The sequence below is a fragment of the Centruroides vittatus genome, unplaced genomic scaffold (genome assembly GCF_030686945.1).
Source record: "Centruroides vittatus isolate TY-2023 unplaced genomic scaffold, ASM3068694v2 contig_506, whole genome shotgun sequence".
Lineage (NCBI taxonomy): Eukaryota > Metazoa > Arthropoda > Arachnida > Scorpiones > Buthidae > Centruroides > Centruroides vittatus.
Window position 1 is genome coordinate 397,365 of NW_027122293.1, and position 17,938 is coordinate 415,302.

A 17,938-nucleotide genomic window follows, 5' to 3' on the forward strand; every position below is an offset into this window, starting at 1 on the left:
CTTGGACTTGGTGTAAGCTCACAGAGATTTTAGAGTTTCCACATACCAAGCAGCATTTATGGTGCTCCAAAGGTGGTAAACTCTTTCAGCAATGGGCCTTTGTTGTCAATGAAAAATGTCAACATTACCTTCCTTGTTGTCTGTATTCCCTTTGATTTCTTAGGTGGTGGAGACGACATGTGCTTCCACTGGATGCTCTGTCTTTTGTTTTCTGGTTGGAAATGAAAGCACAATGTTCTGTCTCTGTAATGATTCTTTGTATGAAATGATGATACCTTCATTGTGGTACCACAGCAAATGTTCCAATGACAGACCCATGCAAAGGTCTTTTGGCACAGACATCAAGTTGAGCAGCCCCCACCAGATGTGGATCTTTTGGTACTGCAGATGCTCATGGATAATGGTGTGCACACTACTGATACTTATTCCAACCTTGGTTGCCAGTGCTTCTACAGTGACTTGTCTATCGTCTTAAATGAGTCTGTCCACTTCCCTACTGTAACCTCATTGATTGCACGATGTGCTTGCCCTGGTCTGGCATCATTAGTCAACAATGACTGACCATTTCAGAAGTGCTTACTCCAGTCTTTCATTGTTGTCAAACCCATACAGTTTTGATACACATTGCTCATGCAGTGATGGATAGCATAGGGTCGACACCTTCTGCAGTTAATAAACACACTACTACTCATTGCTGAATTGTTGATGCATCCATACTTGAAAGTTGGATGGAGTATCTGCCTGATGTGCTAAACGAATGCAGCTTGTTTGTAGCTTCATGTGACAGCAGCGTCATGTGACACTGCAGTGTGAGCCTACAGTGTTTCCACCTACATTTCAAATGGAAAATGATCCACTACACATATTCTGCACTTTGATATATCCATTGGCATATATGTGAATAGTGGTGATAGCTTGTGATAAGCATTACAGAATAGAACTGCAGCAGCCTCAAAGAAAGATAAAATCATAATAATGTCTCAATTTTTATCAGCAATAACTATGTACATTTGATTATGGTTAAAATTCATTTTTTAATCAAAACCAGAAGTGTACAAAATAAAAATGATTCTGTTAGGATGCTTGCATGTCACACAATGTTACATACAACGACAATGTTAAACACTACAGTGCCATCTCGAGGTCCTCTCTCACTTGGGGAAAACAGTCTTTCAGTTTGGCCATTGCATCTTGTGATACATTGAAGTGTTTGATATGGTACTGTACTGTTTAATAATAATGTCACAATAGGTTATGCAGCTGAAATTAGTTATTGGATCGGGACAGAGTTGCAGAGTACTCCATGAACAATAAATGTTAATATGAAAAAGACAAAGTTTGAATCTTAAATTAAATTGTTTTAATTAAATTTAAAAAATATATTTTATGAATGCAATTTATATATCAGATATGGGCAAATGTGGCTCCGAGAGCCACATGCAGCTCTTTTTGAGTTACATGCAGCTCTTGCTGAAAGTGTTAATTTCTGCTTTTTATTATTATTTTTACAATTTTATTTCCACAATTTTGTGAATATGTGTAATTATATACATGTAATATTTAGTAATTTATTTCCAAGTTGGTGCAATAAATTAAATTGACATTTCAAATCTATTCTTTTAAAACAAGTTCTTGACCCAGATGGGGCACACCCTATTCTTCCCTGCCTTACCATACTATCCACCACCACAGTACAGAACTGCGGCTCCCATGCATTTTGCAAAACCTACATTTCAGCTCCCACTGAACTCTTTCTTGCCACCTCTGTTATATATGCATAATGTACTGTACTGTACATACACTGTATGTATATAGTTTGTTATAAAAAAAATAATAGTAGTTACTCAACACACTCATATCAGACAATCATGAATTGCCACTGGTGAATAGAACCAATTCAAATAGGGATAAATCTGTGGTTCTAATTTTTACCACGCACTATTCTGAGTGTCACTCCAGATCAGGGAATACCAGAAATAATCAGTTACTACAGAGACTGTAATAACTGATTATTTCTGATGTATTGAATGAAAAGTTTTCTAAATACTGTTGTATGAGAAAAATATATAGATGGCCAATGGTCATATTTTTCATAATGTTAGATATTTATTATAATAGAATCAAAACTAAAAATATAAGTTATCAATGAATGAATATTACAAGAACTTATTGTCTATATGTTGTGTTTTAGGACCAAGGTAACATTTTAACAGATAAATGTAGGGCCTCCACAAATTTTTTGTAGGGCCCATCTTTGAAATTAATATTGAAATTTATCTTAAATTCAAACAAATTATTTATTTATTTAATTTCCTTTTTATTAAAGATTTTCTGTTATAAAATCTTACGTAAGTCTATATAGTCAAGTTATATTAACTAACTTAATGAAACTTGTGTATCTGTTAAAGCCATTAGAGAATGTTCTTTCTACATTTCCATTAAAAAACCATGTGCAAACACGTTTCTTGTGCATCGTTCAGGAATACAGGATTTCTGGACATTTTTGTATCCTCTCATCTTCAGGATTTGTAACTTTTAACACAAACAACTTGATGAGTTGCTTGGTATCTCAGAAACTAATAGGTTGTTGATAATATGTTTGCTAACAGAAAACAAATTGTTTCTTCGAAAACAATATAAACTGGAAGTGACAATGTAAAATATAGTAAAATATAGCGAAATAATCAGCATTTGGTTAGCTTCACAAAAACACAATTTAGCTATGAATAAAACAGCTTTAGATTAATTTGCAATTTGCTACTATAATGAAAGGTATAAAATGAAATATTCTTTACAGAAGTTTGTCTTAAACCTTGCATATGCTTTATTAACAGCTTAAAAATTCCTTTTAGTTTGTAGACCCCAGATGTGGAGGCAAATGTTATCACCCTGGACCAAGTGTTCTAAACAGGTGTATTTAAGCAGATGTCATACTTGGCAGTCATCAGGGGCCCCAATAGATAATTAACTTAAACAAAAATAATTGTAATTTTTTTACTAATAAGCAAATATTTTTGTGATTTTTATATATATATATATATATATATGCTTTATTGTTTGAGAATAAAGCCAAATGCTTTAAATTAATTATAATTACAACAAAATAAATTCTCGTTAGTACAGAGAAGAAATGTCTTGCTCATGCTATATACAAATAAGCAATAAATCTAAAAAATATGTTTAATACAAATAAATGTATTTGAAAATAATTTACTGCTTTATTATCAGGAAACCAAAAAGTTTGTACCATTTCGAAGGTAAAATTAAACCATACATAAGAAGTTATAAAGATATTTTATTCATTAAAGTACTGTACATGCCAATACAATCAATAATTTTTAGTCCAACAAAATGAATTTTTTCCCAAAATATCTTTAACTTTTTTATGTAGTTTAATTTTACTCTCAGTTTGAAATTGTCTACCTGATACATTGAATGAAAGAGAGATTTGATATTACAGATGGCATTTAGTAATTTGGTGTTCTTAAAATGAACTGCATAAAACTTAGAACTTATCTAATTTGTCTCATATCTCTTTCTTTATATTTTTTCATTATAATTAATAAATAAGATGTAATGTGTTCACGCACACAAATACTTTATGGGAAATACTATTTATTTATTATACTATATCTATAAATTTGTGTATAATTATGTAATAGGGACTTGCTGATATATAAAAATTTGAATTAGAGGTTCCCACAAATCTTCTAAAGCACATCTCTGAGTATATGGTATTTAGAGATTCTTTGTTATCAAAGTGATTGGCAAATTTTATTAAAACTTTCTCTGATGAATTTAAAAATGTAGAAAAAGAAGCTAATGAAATAATTTGTTTGGTTTTTAACAAACAAATATTAAATAATAATTGTTTACAATAATATAAATACACATGTAATTAAAGTAGAATTAAAGGTAAAGTTTCCAATTTTGTGCTACCAAAGGCATAGTCTTAATCTGCCTCTCAATTCAGAAGAAAGACAAGAAAGTAAATATAATAGTAGAATGGAAAAAAGGAAATCTTCGGTTGTTACACAAGAAGTCAATATGTCTTGAATGTGGAATAGAAGCTTATTTGAAAAAGAATTATAATGTTATTGTAATGAATATAACATTATTATATTGTATTCATTATAATATACAATAATGTAATACTTTTGAAGTTATATTATTAAACTTATAAGTTCAAAAGGTATTGTAAATGAACATTTATAATTTTCAAGATAGACTTTACTTGACTTTTATAGTTACTGGTTATAAATATATAACTCATATTAATATTTTATAAATAAAACAGAAAAGAAGCAAAATGATGATAAAAATTTTATTTGGTTGCTAAGGGGTTCAAAAAATGTACTACTTCATATAGTAAAGACTTTGATTATAATGATTATGCACCATCCAGTAAGCTGCAGAGATTCTGTTTGTTCATTACATTAAACATTACCTCTTGTGTTTCTGGTTACATATTATTATATGTATAAAATACTTAACATTTACAAGTCACTGTTCCAACTTGTTGGAATTGTGACTTGTGTATGTTAAGAGGTAGAACCTATCCTAAAACAGGATGAAAACATTTCTTTGTGAAAAATTTAAACAGTTGGCTACCTGAAAGTAAGCATTTTGTGCAGATAATTCATCAAATTACTGTTTAGAAAATATTATAGCTCAAAAGTTATTTAATAATAATTTAAATTATATACAAATGTTCTTTAATTAATACAAAACAAATTTTTTAACTATAGAGTTTAAAAAAATGTGGTAAAAAGATCTAGAATTGTAACGACATCATTATTTTTGATTTGTTAGCATATGACATAAAGCTATGTTGCTGTTTGTCACAAAATGAAACATTGCACAATCAAGCTAGAACTATTGTTTTATAGTATAATTATATTTAGTTGTCAAAATTTACTTTATATCAGCATTTCTCAACCTGGGGGTCGTGGTGATATTAACGGGGGGCCGTGAAACAATAATGAAATCATTTTATGAGAAAATATCATTATTATAAACTTATAAACATCTTACTTACAATAAGTACACATGTAAAGAAAAGAAATTAATGTGATGGTTGCATTTGTTTTTCATTTAAAATTTTTTCCATACGTGGATCTACGTTAGAAACACACAAAAGCAAATTGTTTTCGAGTGATAAAAGACGATTCCCCTATTTATTTTTTAGCGCTGTATTTAAAAAAATTTACGTTTATAATTACAGTCGAAATTCAATTAGTAATAGTAAGGCTTACTGTTATTATTCCTTTGGGTGGGGGTCACGAAATATTAATTTTATTTATATTTACTATTTGGGGGTCGCAGAGCTAAAAAGGTTGAGAATCGTTGCTTTATAGCAATGAAAAAGTCAATGAGTTTACATGATAATTATTGTCACATATCTTAATGAAATTTCAGAAGAAAACTTTGATGGTTATGTGGATAGGAAACAATTACTGGAAATTTATCAGCTTTTACGAAGGAAAAGCTTTTTAAATATTAATTTGAATATACAGCATAATTACAATTTAAAATTATGTATATACCAGAACTTGCATTTACTTGCAAATTTCCTAAGAATTCTGAAATTTTGGGAAATTCTGACTTCGAAAAATGAGTCAAAGTTGACTCACAATATTTTTATTGCAAGTCAAAGTTTCAAATTGTATTTCCCAACACCATAAGTACAGGCACTTACTGATTTACATATAATTGCTATAATAAATGCACATGACCAATCTTTCACTATTGTTAGTAACATGGCCAATGACCAAACATACACAGATTGGCTAGATTATGCAAAAATATGGAAATTGGGCTACTTTAATTTTTCTGATGAATAGTTTAATTATCTGAATTTACTGAAACTACTGATAGGTAAATGCTTATTAACAACAAGCAAGCATGCTACTATACATTAATCTTTTAATTTTGTCAATTATTCTTATTAAGTAATTAAAAGTATTTAACAGATAATGAACAAAAATCTATAATAAGTAACTAAATTTAGTGAATTCATGTAGCAAAATAACTACCAGGAATGAAAAATAATTCAAGATTTTATAATTAATATTTGTAAATTATAAAATTTTATAGAAGTGTAAATATATTAAACACTTAAATCAATTTGAAGCCTTGTTTAATAAATGTATTGTGGCAACCTCATCACACTTGTATATTCTAGTTTTACCACTGAAAGTGCTTCATGTAAGAACACTTAGTGCAGAGAATTGGATAAAGTGCTCTCAGCAAAATTGCTTGAAAGAAGATAATCTAAAAACCTTGATAACAATCATCTTAAAGAATCATCAGTTTTTCAGTTTCCAAATGCGAAGCTATTGAAGCATTTGAATGCATGAAAGACAGAAGAAAGAAATAAGTTTTTTTTATCTTGTAACATTCTCATCTAATATTCTTAAGTACAGTCCAGAAGTAATCACCAGAGATAAATTACAAACTTACAACAACACCTGTGCTTTTGCTGTAAGATTTTTTATTAAAACATTTTCAGCCTATTCCCGTAGACCATCAACAGATTTAAAAACCTGATGATGGCCTATGGGAGTAGACTGAAAATTCTGGTTAATAAAAACTTCTCTCGGCAAATACACGGGTATTGTAGTAAGTTTGTAATTATTCTTAAGATTTGTACTATTGTAAGTAAGGAATTTGAATCAAACTCAGTCATAAATATGTATTTAAGTATATGAAATCATTGACTAACAGAAAAGAAATTTACATTTGACTCTTAATTTTTTTGTACTTGACTCTCATATCCCTGTGATCCGTGAGTCAAAATGTCTCAGAATATTTTAGGTCTAGCACTAGCTCTGATTATAACTCACCCATTGCATAACCTGTGTGTGGTTTCAAATTGCCTTTTAATCACACACAGCCCATGAGCTGTTCACATAATATTACAGTGTGCCTCTGAGTAGGCTTTGAGAGATTATGAAATACAGTAGAGCGTCGATAAGTGGAACCAGTTGGGGACTGGGGTCCTTCCAGTTAATGATTTGTTCCAGTTTCCGACTTTGTACGAAAAAATACATTAACCTGTCCGATGTTCAAATTTTTCTCCGTTGCATATCGCTTCCTGTTGAATTTTTCTCCGTTGCGTGTCACTTCGTGTTGAATTTTCGTCGATTTTAAGCCTAATGAAAATTTTTATAATAATCATCGAGGCTATCGTATCGTTAAAAATTATTTCTGCATTTTGTACAAACAAAATAAATATATTAAAGAATATAAAAAAACATGAAAATTATACTTTAGAAGTAAATTTAGTATCAAAAACATTGGATTCAGCACGACACAGTCCGACTGAAAATCGTTCCACTTTCCGGCCATTCCACTTATCGACGTTCCACTTATCGGCGCTCTACTGTATATTAAATTTGATGTTAAGTCACTCAGAAAAATGATGTGAAAAGATTTATTTATTACACTATATATATCAAAAGAGGATACTTCCGTTAATGATTATTTCCTACTACAAAATGGCTTGCCATTGATACTAAGTCTAAATATATTTTGTATACTTCTTCCTTATTCTGAAAAAGAAGAAACTGATTATACAGTATAAGCAATAATTTTTAGTAAATGTGTTATTACAAATTTTAGAACAGCATTTAAATGAATAAATGACTTAAAATAGTGTTATTTTATAACAATATATTATAAAACACAGAGTTGAAGTCATGATTCAAACAGTGAGAAAACACTTAGTGACCATTTTGAATCTGCTTTTACTATTTTATTGGTAATGTTAGAAAACACAAATAATACATTTAGTGGTTTACAAGTGCCTTTTCTAATGTGAAAATGACACTTGTATGTGTGTAATCAATACAAAAATTTTGTGTACAGAAAAAGTGCTTTGTCACTATAAAATACAATATGCTATAACTGTAAAAACATATTATAATGATTTTAATTTCAAGTGTTGATAACATAACTTTATTTAAAATTTAATTTTAGTTAATATAAATGCAGGAGAAAGATATACAGTACAGTCAAACCTGTTTTTATGCGGTCTTTTTTTGTGCGATTTTTTTATGCGATTTTTTATTTGTGCGGTATAGTTGGCGACTAGTCTCGTGCGATTCGTCGTGTCTCACGTTGACTTATTATAGCTAAATAAACTTATTATAGCATAAATGAACTTATTATAGTAATATTATTGCATGAATATGCGAAAAATGAAATAATTTATTTTTTAAGTCAACAAAACACCACCTGGACAAAAATATGTAAAACAGACGATAGACGAGACGATGCAGTCAAGTGCTGACATCTGTAGTCAATAAATTCTATTTCGTACGGTTTTGAGTTATTTTCTATGTGAAACTTTTTTTATGCGGTCCCTATTGACCGCATAAAAAAAAAATATTTTTTTAATTGTGTTGCGAAAACTATTTTTTATAGCCATTCGTGAAGTTTCGTGCGATTTTTTTTTTTTTTTTTTTTTTTTTATGCGTTTTTTTTCTGCGGTCCCTATCCACCGCATAAAAACAGGTTTGACTGTATTTTACTTTCATTGCAATAACCTAAATGTCAGACTGAGAAATAATCTTTGTTAAAAATTCATTGTATCCTGTAAATACAATATCATATACCTGTATATTTACCTTTTTTTTGATAAAAATAGTCTTATTATATTGATGAGTGAATTTCTAAGGGACCTTTTCCAATCTTCATGAAGATGATGCAAAAATATTGGAAAAGATGTACTTAAAAATTCTCTGCAGAAGTTGAACACAACTATAATTAAATAATACTTTTGATAACTTTTCTTGAATATTAATACATATTGAACAATAAAATCTTACGTAAGTTCAGCATAAATTGAATCATGTAAGATTTTTTATTGTTCAACGAGCAGTTATTTATGTGACATCATCACAATGCCGGGCTGCAATTTTTAATCATAGTTTTATAATTTATTTAATTTAAAATATGTTTTCCTCCTCAAATTAGTAGCGTCTTGCCCCTGCACATAATACTTTTCCAGTTAGCAGCAGAGTCATGCCATTCATCTATCTAACTCCTTACGGGGAAAAATTTTTGAATTGAAATAACGTGACTTTCAGTTTGCATCGGAACTTCGTATATAGTTAATTGGGCTTTCCTGCCTCTAAACTTTTCATATCTAGTCTTGAATTTCATTTATTTAATACCATTCTCGAGATTAAGGAAAGACAGACAGACAGTTGGAATTTGTAGGTCTACAGTTTTTTCAAATTGCAGCCCAATAAAAGTAGTTTCATTTTATAATTATTCTCAAAATAAAAATATTTATTTCATGTTATATATTGTGTTGCTTATTTTAAATTGCATGTGATGTTTTTATTGTGCAGTAGTTTTTAATATGAGATTCTGATATTTAGCATATATTATCATAATTCATAAGTTTATCATTTTAAATAAAAACTTTTTTTCAGATAAAATGATCATCATATTTCTTTTCAATATTCTCTAAATTTTCAAGATACTCTAAAATTGGGATTGTTTTGTATATATGTTTGTATCCCATGTCTTCTCTTCGTCACATAGCAACTGAACCAGCTAATTTAAGTCAAAAATTAGCTGGTAATGCTTGCAATCCTGATGATGCTGTTAATCATGACAGAACATCTAGTCATTCGGATTCTGTAAGTAGAACATAAGATTTTATAATTTACTTTACAATTTAGTAAATGATATGAATGTTTATGATTGTATAAATTACTGATAAATACAGTAGAATTTGCTTATTGTAATCCAAGTTTGAGTTATAGGTATCATTATGTTCAGTTAAGTAGGCAGTTTTAAGATTATTACCAATCACATGTTAAAACTGATTTCACAAAAAAAAAGACACCTGTTAACAATTATATATTATCAGTTTAATTAGGGGTTTAAATGTTAAGCATTAATTGTTTTAATTGTTATTTTCTTATAGTACATTAATTTAAATTTCTATCAAGGCACTGGGTCTCTGTACAGTGTCTTGATCAAGCTCATGGATGCCTAGCCATTTTGTTCACAGGATCTTTTATCTACTGAACATGTTTGAGATACTATCAGATGATACCTCTCTTGTTACATCTCTTGCTACTCCAATGGCAGCAATGAATAAACTGATAACAAGGGTTCATAAAGCATGGTTAAAACATCCCTTAAATCCTTATTATAGGATATTATAAATTTTGAGGTTATTTTATGTTTAGAAGTTACAGAAAAACTGTTATTATGGTTATGCACAGTTGATGTATATATCTGTATTGAAGAATTTCCTATCTGGTATATGTTTAGTATGGCTGCTTTCTGTAATGTCATGTATGTGCTGTTTTAAAGCAATAATAATCATAGATTTTTGTGTAGTGTGTATGATATGATGCCTGCACAAGAAAGGATTACAGACATAAAAAAATACCGTATTCATTCTCCAAAGACATTTCATTTTATGGGTGAGTTCTGAATATATACTAAAATTTTCACTATATATATATTTTATCAGTGTTTGGAACAGTGATGTTTACAATAACAGTAACAAATACACTTTTGAAATTCCAGCAACTCAAATTTATTTAGAACAAATGTTTTTACCGTGTTTTTAAAGGCTTACCTTAAGTTCTTCGTTGAACATAACATATGTAAAAGAACAAAAAAGGAATAATACTCTTTTGAATTGTAGAAAATTGGTCAAATTCAAAATTATTGGAATATGCAATTATTTATAAAATTTACACATAAAAGATGAAGTAAGACAGATAATAAGAACATAATCAAAAAATAAATTTAAAACAAGCAAAGATAATTGAAGGAAAACATTGTCAAGGGCTTTCTTATAGTGACCTCCATGCATAAGAAATTGTTCCAGTATTTTTTGAGTTTATAGATTTGGTTCTTTTTGAGGATTTATAGATTACTAGTTGTTTTTAGTTATTTTTAAATTCAAAATTTAAAAATAACTAAAAACAACTAGTAATCTATTAAACAAATTCAAAATTTGTTTAATATAAAATTTTTTTGTTAAGTAATCTTAATAGTAGTGTTTTTAAATAAATGTTTTAACTTATTAAATAGTAAACTGTTTTGCTGTTTAATAATAAAAAATGTTTAAATTAATAAAATTGGTTTATTTGTTAGTTTTTTATATTTATTTTTTAAATATTTTTGTAGGATATTAGCAACAGTACTGCAAGCGTATCCCAAGCATCTCTTCAGTCAGAACCTCCACCTCAGATGAAATCATCATTGACATTAAATTTACCATTAATAAGTGGATTGAATGTTGAGGAAATTGAAGAAGAAAAATTAGAAACGAAAAAAGTTGCACCAAGTAAAAGGCGACAAATGAGAAGAGGTAGTGAATGGGAAATATTAGAAGGTCTTAAAGATGGCCAAAGATTTGAGGAAAGGCCTGAAAAATTTGAAGGTTACATGATGAAAAGAAGGAAATGGCCATTGAAAGGTTGGCATAAAGTAAGTATACAGTTATATAATTAATTAATAAAGAGTTATTTCAAAAATATAAAATTTAAGAAATGTATATAACTTATTTAAAATAAATAACCGTTGAATATCTTAAATATCTTAAGTATTGAAAATGTAAAAAAAGAAAAGTATTGATTTTTAATTGAGTACAGATCAAGTTTTCTTACATAGAATAAGAATTAGAATTCTATTAACATTACTAAAAATTTTTTTAAAAACCAATTTGTGAATCATAGAAAAGCTATTTAAAGATAGAGAAAACAGACAAGACATCATTGGCCTAAGAAATAAGATTCTAGATTATTTACACAAACTCATATAAATCATAATATTAAATAAACTTATATTTAAGTGTCACATTGATAAAATAATGATAGTATTAGCAATACATCATGGCATTCTGTGGCAATTCTGTAGACATATCTCATAATAAGTTTCACAACACCTTTCTTTCTTTTTTTAGCAATTTCTTTAATGTAACTAATGTTTTTGGCTATTTTGAATGGCCTTTTTCAGGTTAAATAAAAATAGAACGTCAGTTATAAAATAAATCAGAACTCATTTTTGGTTCTGATTTTGTTTTTGGCTATTTTGAATGGCCTTCTTCAGGTTAGAATATCTATTACTTTCAAAAACCATTGAATTTAGTATAAATATTTACTTTAAAAAATTACTATTTAATGAACTTCGATGTTTATTCTTACCTATGAAAAATGAAATGATTTCACTAATCAAATTCTAACTTTTTAATAATAATAAATGATGCTTTTAGCCCACAACATAATTTAGATAGTTAGATAGCCTAATAAATAGGATTTAACAATTTGGAGGACTTATCATACCAAGGCCGACAGAAAAAAAGATCAGATCTTTTATAAAAAAGTTAGTCTTTAATAATCACTTTCAAATTTAGGTAAGGATGTGCTTAGGTACAAGGACCCCTCATCAGCTTACAAACACAAAGCACCAATATATAATTCTAACACTAACAGTTAAACAATACAAAGGAATTTTTGTCAGTGTACTGTATATATCAAAAATTCCTTTTATTGGTTAACTGTTAAGCCCTGGTCACACTATGCGATTTCCAGCCGCGCGGGCGACTGCAACTGCGACGGCTGTTCCCGTTAACTAGTAATCCCCCCTCGAAAACCAGTGCGACTGCAACCACTACTAGAAACAAAAAGTTTGTTCTACTCACGCTGATTGCAAACACGCATCCAATCAGCAAATGCCTTTGTGCCATGTCATACGGTGACAACACTGAAAATAGTTCATCCTCATGGTGGATAGTTAGAGGATTTATACTTTTACAGAATCGAGATTGATTGAGCTTATTCGGGCTCACGAATACCTGTGGGATTGTAATTCTTCGTTTTATCGAAGATTTTATCTTTTTGTGTATTCTCGCCAGCTATATCAAAATAATTGCCTTTTTTTATTTTATTCATTCCAGAAAAGGGACTGCTTACCATTTTAATAAGAAAAGTGGCAAAAATTCCGTAAATACTATGAAGTAGAACGTAAAATGTTGGTAAACTCACGGAAATAGTCAAAAATAAGCTACTGTAATTTTATTGGTTTATTGTAGGGTCACATGTTTCCGAGTTGCAACGTCAACAAACAATGTGTGACCACGAGAAGACGCGCGCGACTCGCGCTTGTTGCAGTTGCGATCGCCTGCGCGGCTGGAAATCACATAGTGTGACCAGGGCTTTAGTGTTATAATTATATGTTAGTGCTATGTGTTTGTAAGCTGATGGGGGGTCTTTGTACCTGAAGTGCATCCTTACCTAAATTTGAAAGTGATTATTAAAGACTAACTTTTTTGTAAAAGATCTGATTTTTTTTCTGTCACTCTTGGTGTGATAAGCCCTCCAAATTGTTAAATCTTATTTATTAGGCTATGTAACACTATCTAAATCTAACTTTTTACTTGAAGATGGTATGGTGTTTCTCATTGTTTAGAACTTTAAACTCATATTTCTTGTTTCTTTTAATTCAACATCTTTCCAAAATCCAAAATACAATTTTTTTTTTTTTATTTCTAATACTGGATGATCATAGATTTATATTATGAAAATTACAAACATTGTATAGTATTTGTAATAATTTTTATAACATCACACTAAAAAAATGAAATGTTTAATGTTTATATATATATATAAAATTTTATGATATATTTTTGAATAATATTTTGTTTAAAAATGTGTAACATAACTTATTTTACAGAGATACTTTTGCTGTGATAAGGGAATCTTGACATATTCCAAATCTTCTACTGAGGTATAGTATAAATTTTTTTTAAATTATATATATTTATAAGTTCAGATATGTATTAAAAACATTCATGCACACACAACAACGCACACACAGAGAGAGAGAGACCATCTTTGCTTTGCACAGTAGTGCAACATTGTAAAAAATAACCTTGCTGGCTGAAACTCTACAAAATGATCTTGATAATCAGTGGAAAAATTAAAATTGTTTTCACATCACATTCCTTTTCACTTCTAGTGTTGTTATTTTTAATTTTTTTTGATGAGTGACCATATGGTTATATGTAAAATTAATAGCTCCGGATGTGAAAATCAGATGGAGGTCCGAGTAGTGTAATTGGCAACTGCATCTGAATAGTAAGCAGGAGCTGCGACTTTGAGTCACACTCCATGCAAATTCTTTTCTTCCAGAAATTGTAAATTAAAAATTAATTTGTTGTAATTATTAAAATTATCACGCGATGGCAGTATAATTGCCTACCTCTAATCAAATTACTTTATATCTAATTATTAAATTAGTGTTTTTATTATAGCCCAATAATGTGGCAGATTGTTTGGCATTACTTAAAAATCAGATTTGTGGTTTTTCTTTTTTATGGATATATATACACCTTACTCTTAAGACGTGTTGAATGAATACTGAACAATTATTAATTTTTCTTATATAGAAAATCTGATTTTTCTCTCTCTTTTTTTCAGTTACTTTTTTTCTATCATTTCAATAAGTAAAAACCTTGCTTTAATGGATTTTATATATTCATGTTTAGATATAGTATAAACAGGGTTCCTACGCACCTGGAAAGTCAAGGATTTTGTTAGTGTTCAGAAAGTCAGGGAATTTGCCTCCTTGGCTGCCTTGTTGATTGATTTTTGTGTTTTCAGATGATAGCATCATCTGAAAACACTGAAAATTTCTGCACAGTGTGTAGTGTTGAATAGTAAAAATTTTCACATCCAGGTAATTGAGATAGTTCAGATAGCAGATAACTATGTGTGGTCCATGGATTCCTGTGAATGTATGCAAATATGTTGACAGCAAACTATGCATATTAGGTAAATGGCATATTAAAATTTATTAAACAGGTCTACGAGAAGGCGAAGTTTGAGAAACACTAGGTTAATGCATATCATTGGGGTATTTTGTACTTAATTTTGTACTTGTATTTTGTACATGTAGTTCTTCCAGTTTTTCAAAATTTGTATGAAGTTTTTCTTACAATTTAAATAAAAATGCACTGTTGATAATAAGAATATTAAAACTTTTAGAGTGAAATGTTGACTTAATGTGTGGGATATGTATAATAGAAATGTAACAAATGCATCATAAGTACTATTCATCAATTTTTATTTTTTGATACTATACCTAAAGACCAAGTTCATAAACAGTTCTTTAAACTTTGCAAACCATATCAAATGAGTTAGTTTTAATTTTTATATCAAAATATGAATAAATAAAATATATTGCAGCTACAACATTGTCTTCATATTCTGTAATTAAAGGAACTCAAAGTCAATTTTGTAGCTTTGATATATTTATATATATATTTTGTCATAAATACCATCAGCCAAAATTTAATTTTAATTTTTACATTTTTTTACAATTTTAGATTCAATAAGTAAGTCTTATTACATATAAGACTTATTATTCTGTTGCATTGTAAGATTGTATTTTAAAATCATTCAAAATCAGACCTTATAAATTGTAATCGCTTTGTGTATTTTTTATATTTTCTTTAATGTTTATATAATTGTTACAGATGTTTACTTCCTTTGCTGATAGTGCAGATTAATTTTTAAAACTAGTATTGATTATGTAAAGAATTATAAAATACAACAGGGAGGAGAGCATTGCAAAATGTCAAACTAAGTCCCAAATATAGGGCATTGTCAATTGTCATTTGTAAATTTTAACACAGCCGTATTAATTATGCAGTATTATGAATTTTAGAGAGAAGTCTGTAATACTCTTAATAATCTAACATTGATTAAAATTTTCTTGAAATATTTTAACTGTACGAATTTCACGATTACCATTTACACATTCAGTCTGGGCGCAGATGTTAATGAATGGATAAAAAAAGTGATGATAAAGTACAAAAAATGATAAATAATACCATTTAAATTAAAATTATTTATCATTTTTTTATTTTAATAATTTTGATTGTGTAAGAAAATAATTTCTGATTTCTTTTTCAGTTTACTAATATTTTATAAAGTCCAGGAAATTTATTAAGAGATAAATTTAATAATTATATACTTTTGTACATGAATTATATAGGATTTGTTAATGAATAATAAATAATGGCTTTTTATTTTTGTTTTCAAAGCCATATAGATTTATGTGGCTTAATAACAGGATAAACTATTTTAATTTTAATTATTCAGCAATTATAAAAATTATGTGGTTGTTAATTAGAAAAAAAAAAACTAATTAAAAAGTTTAAATAGCAATAGCATATTTGTATAGTAAATCATATGCTGTTTTATTTCATCAATGTGCAAACTGTAAGGGATGTGAGGGTCAGGGAATTCGTACAAAGTTGGTCAGAGGAAGTCAGGGAATTTAAAACAAAAATTTTGAGTAGGAACCCTGTATAAAGGTAAAGATGGTCTAGCATGAAAGTGTTTACACAGAATTTTTTTTGGATGTGTGAACTCTATTAAATATATATTCTTGATTTTATTTTTGTATCAGCAAAGCTTCCTTGTGTTTCGATAAATATTGTTAAAACAGTAATGTGCAACCTTTCTGGATGAGGAACACGTAGGAACTTCAGAGGCTTTTGTAGGCTTTAAAGCCTGCTAGTACCAACATAATTCATAACAACCAGTATACTAAGTATTAAAAATAATGTATAGTTTATACTCATTTTTTCACCAATAAAATTTTTCTGAATAGTCCTTGTCACAAATATCATCTGCATAATACCATGAGATAGAAATAAGGAAAATAAAATTATGTTGGCAAAATCCTGGATGCTGCATGTTATGACCTTATGGGCCATTAATTGCTCACGACTGAGTTAGAACAATTGTTAAGCAATAAAAATTAATCTTGATTATGTTATCCACCAAAATATCTCGAAAGTTTCCTTAGAATGATGTTAGATGTGATATCTGTAAAAAGAGTAATACAGTAAGTGCTGTTATTTCATAAAATAGTATTGACGTTTACTTGTTGGTAAATTTTTTTATATTATTGTTGTGAATAAAATATTTTAACAAGAAATTATTTCTTTGTAAACTGTCTGATGGTTCTTATATTAATCTAATACTATCTAGTAAAGATTTGATTTATAATAGTTTAAATGTGCAGAAAAAATGAATTAATGGATTGAATTAATGTTTCATGGCATATATTTGATTGCATAATGAAATGGAAAAAGAATTTTTGTTTATTTTTGGTAGATTAAATACATGCTCTTACAGATGTTGGAAATGAAATCCTTGTGAATCAGTATATCGTTTCAAATTAGTTTTTGTGTTTAGGTACATCTTATACAGTTTGTAGTGTCTAAATTTTGAGAAACATGGGGGTTTTTTTTTTTTTTTTGGTCATATGTGATGCATTTTTCTGTTATTATATGTTAAATTTTGAGAAAGAATATTGAATATATTCATGTTTTTATTTATATCATATTGAAAACGGTATCAACTTAGTGATAGGAAAAGTGATAGTGAATGTTTAAGTACTCAGATGTTTTAAAAAAAGAAGTAAAACAATAATACATCAATAATGCATACTTAACTATTTCTACATTTGTGAGATGGCCAAGCATTTATTAATGACTTAATATCGCATAGACCAATGTAAGCATAATTTAATCCATTTACATAATTAAAATTGTTAAAAATTTTAAAATCAGTTGATAAATTTGACTATATAATGATTTATTTTCATTTAAATATTAAAATAATAGTGTGAATTTAATTATTGTTAAATTATAATTCTACTGCAATAGAAATGAAATGATTTTATATTGATTTTATTTTAGATGGCAAGAGGCAAAATACATGGAACAGTAGATGTTGGTCTTTCTGTTATTTCATCAAAACCACGCCATCGTAGGATTGATATTGATGCAGAAGAATTTATCTATCATCTAAAGGTAAACAATAGGTGTACAGTTCATACTGCCAATTACAAATTCAAAGCTCAGTGACTACGTTTTGATAGC

General features: G+C 28.6%; 1 protein-coding gene across 1 annotated transcript in view; it reads left to right on the forward strand.

The window, feature by feature from the left end:
• LOC136978345 (oxysterol-binding protein-related protein 6-like) overlaps positions 1–17,938 on the forward strand; it is a 94,427-nt gene that overhangs the window by 13,370 nt on the left and 63,119 nt on the right. Inside the window, exons 3-6 of the mRNA XM_067274052.1 lie at positions 9,444–9,653; positions 11,167–11,469; positions 13,714–13,767; positions 17,756–17,869. Coding sequence (XP_067130153.1) covers positions 9,534–9,653; positions 11,167–11,469; positions 13,714–13,767; positions 17,756–17,869 — 591 coding nt within the window. The 5' untranslated portion in view covers positions 9,444–9,533. The remainder of the gene's footprint in view (positions 1–9,443; positions 9,654–11,166; positions 11,470–13,713; positions 13,768–17,755; positions 17,870–17,938) is intronic.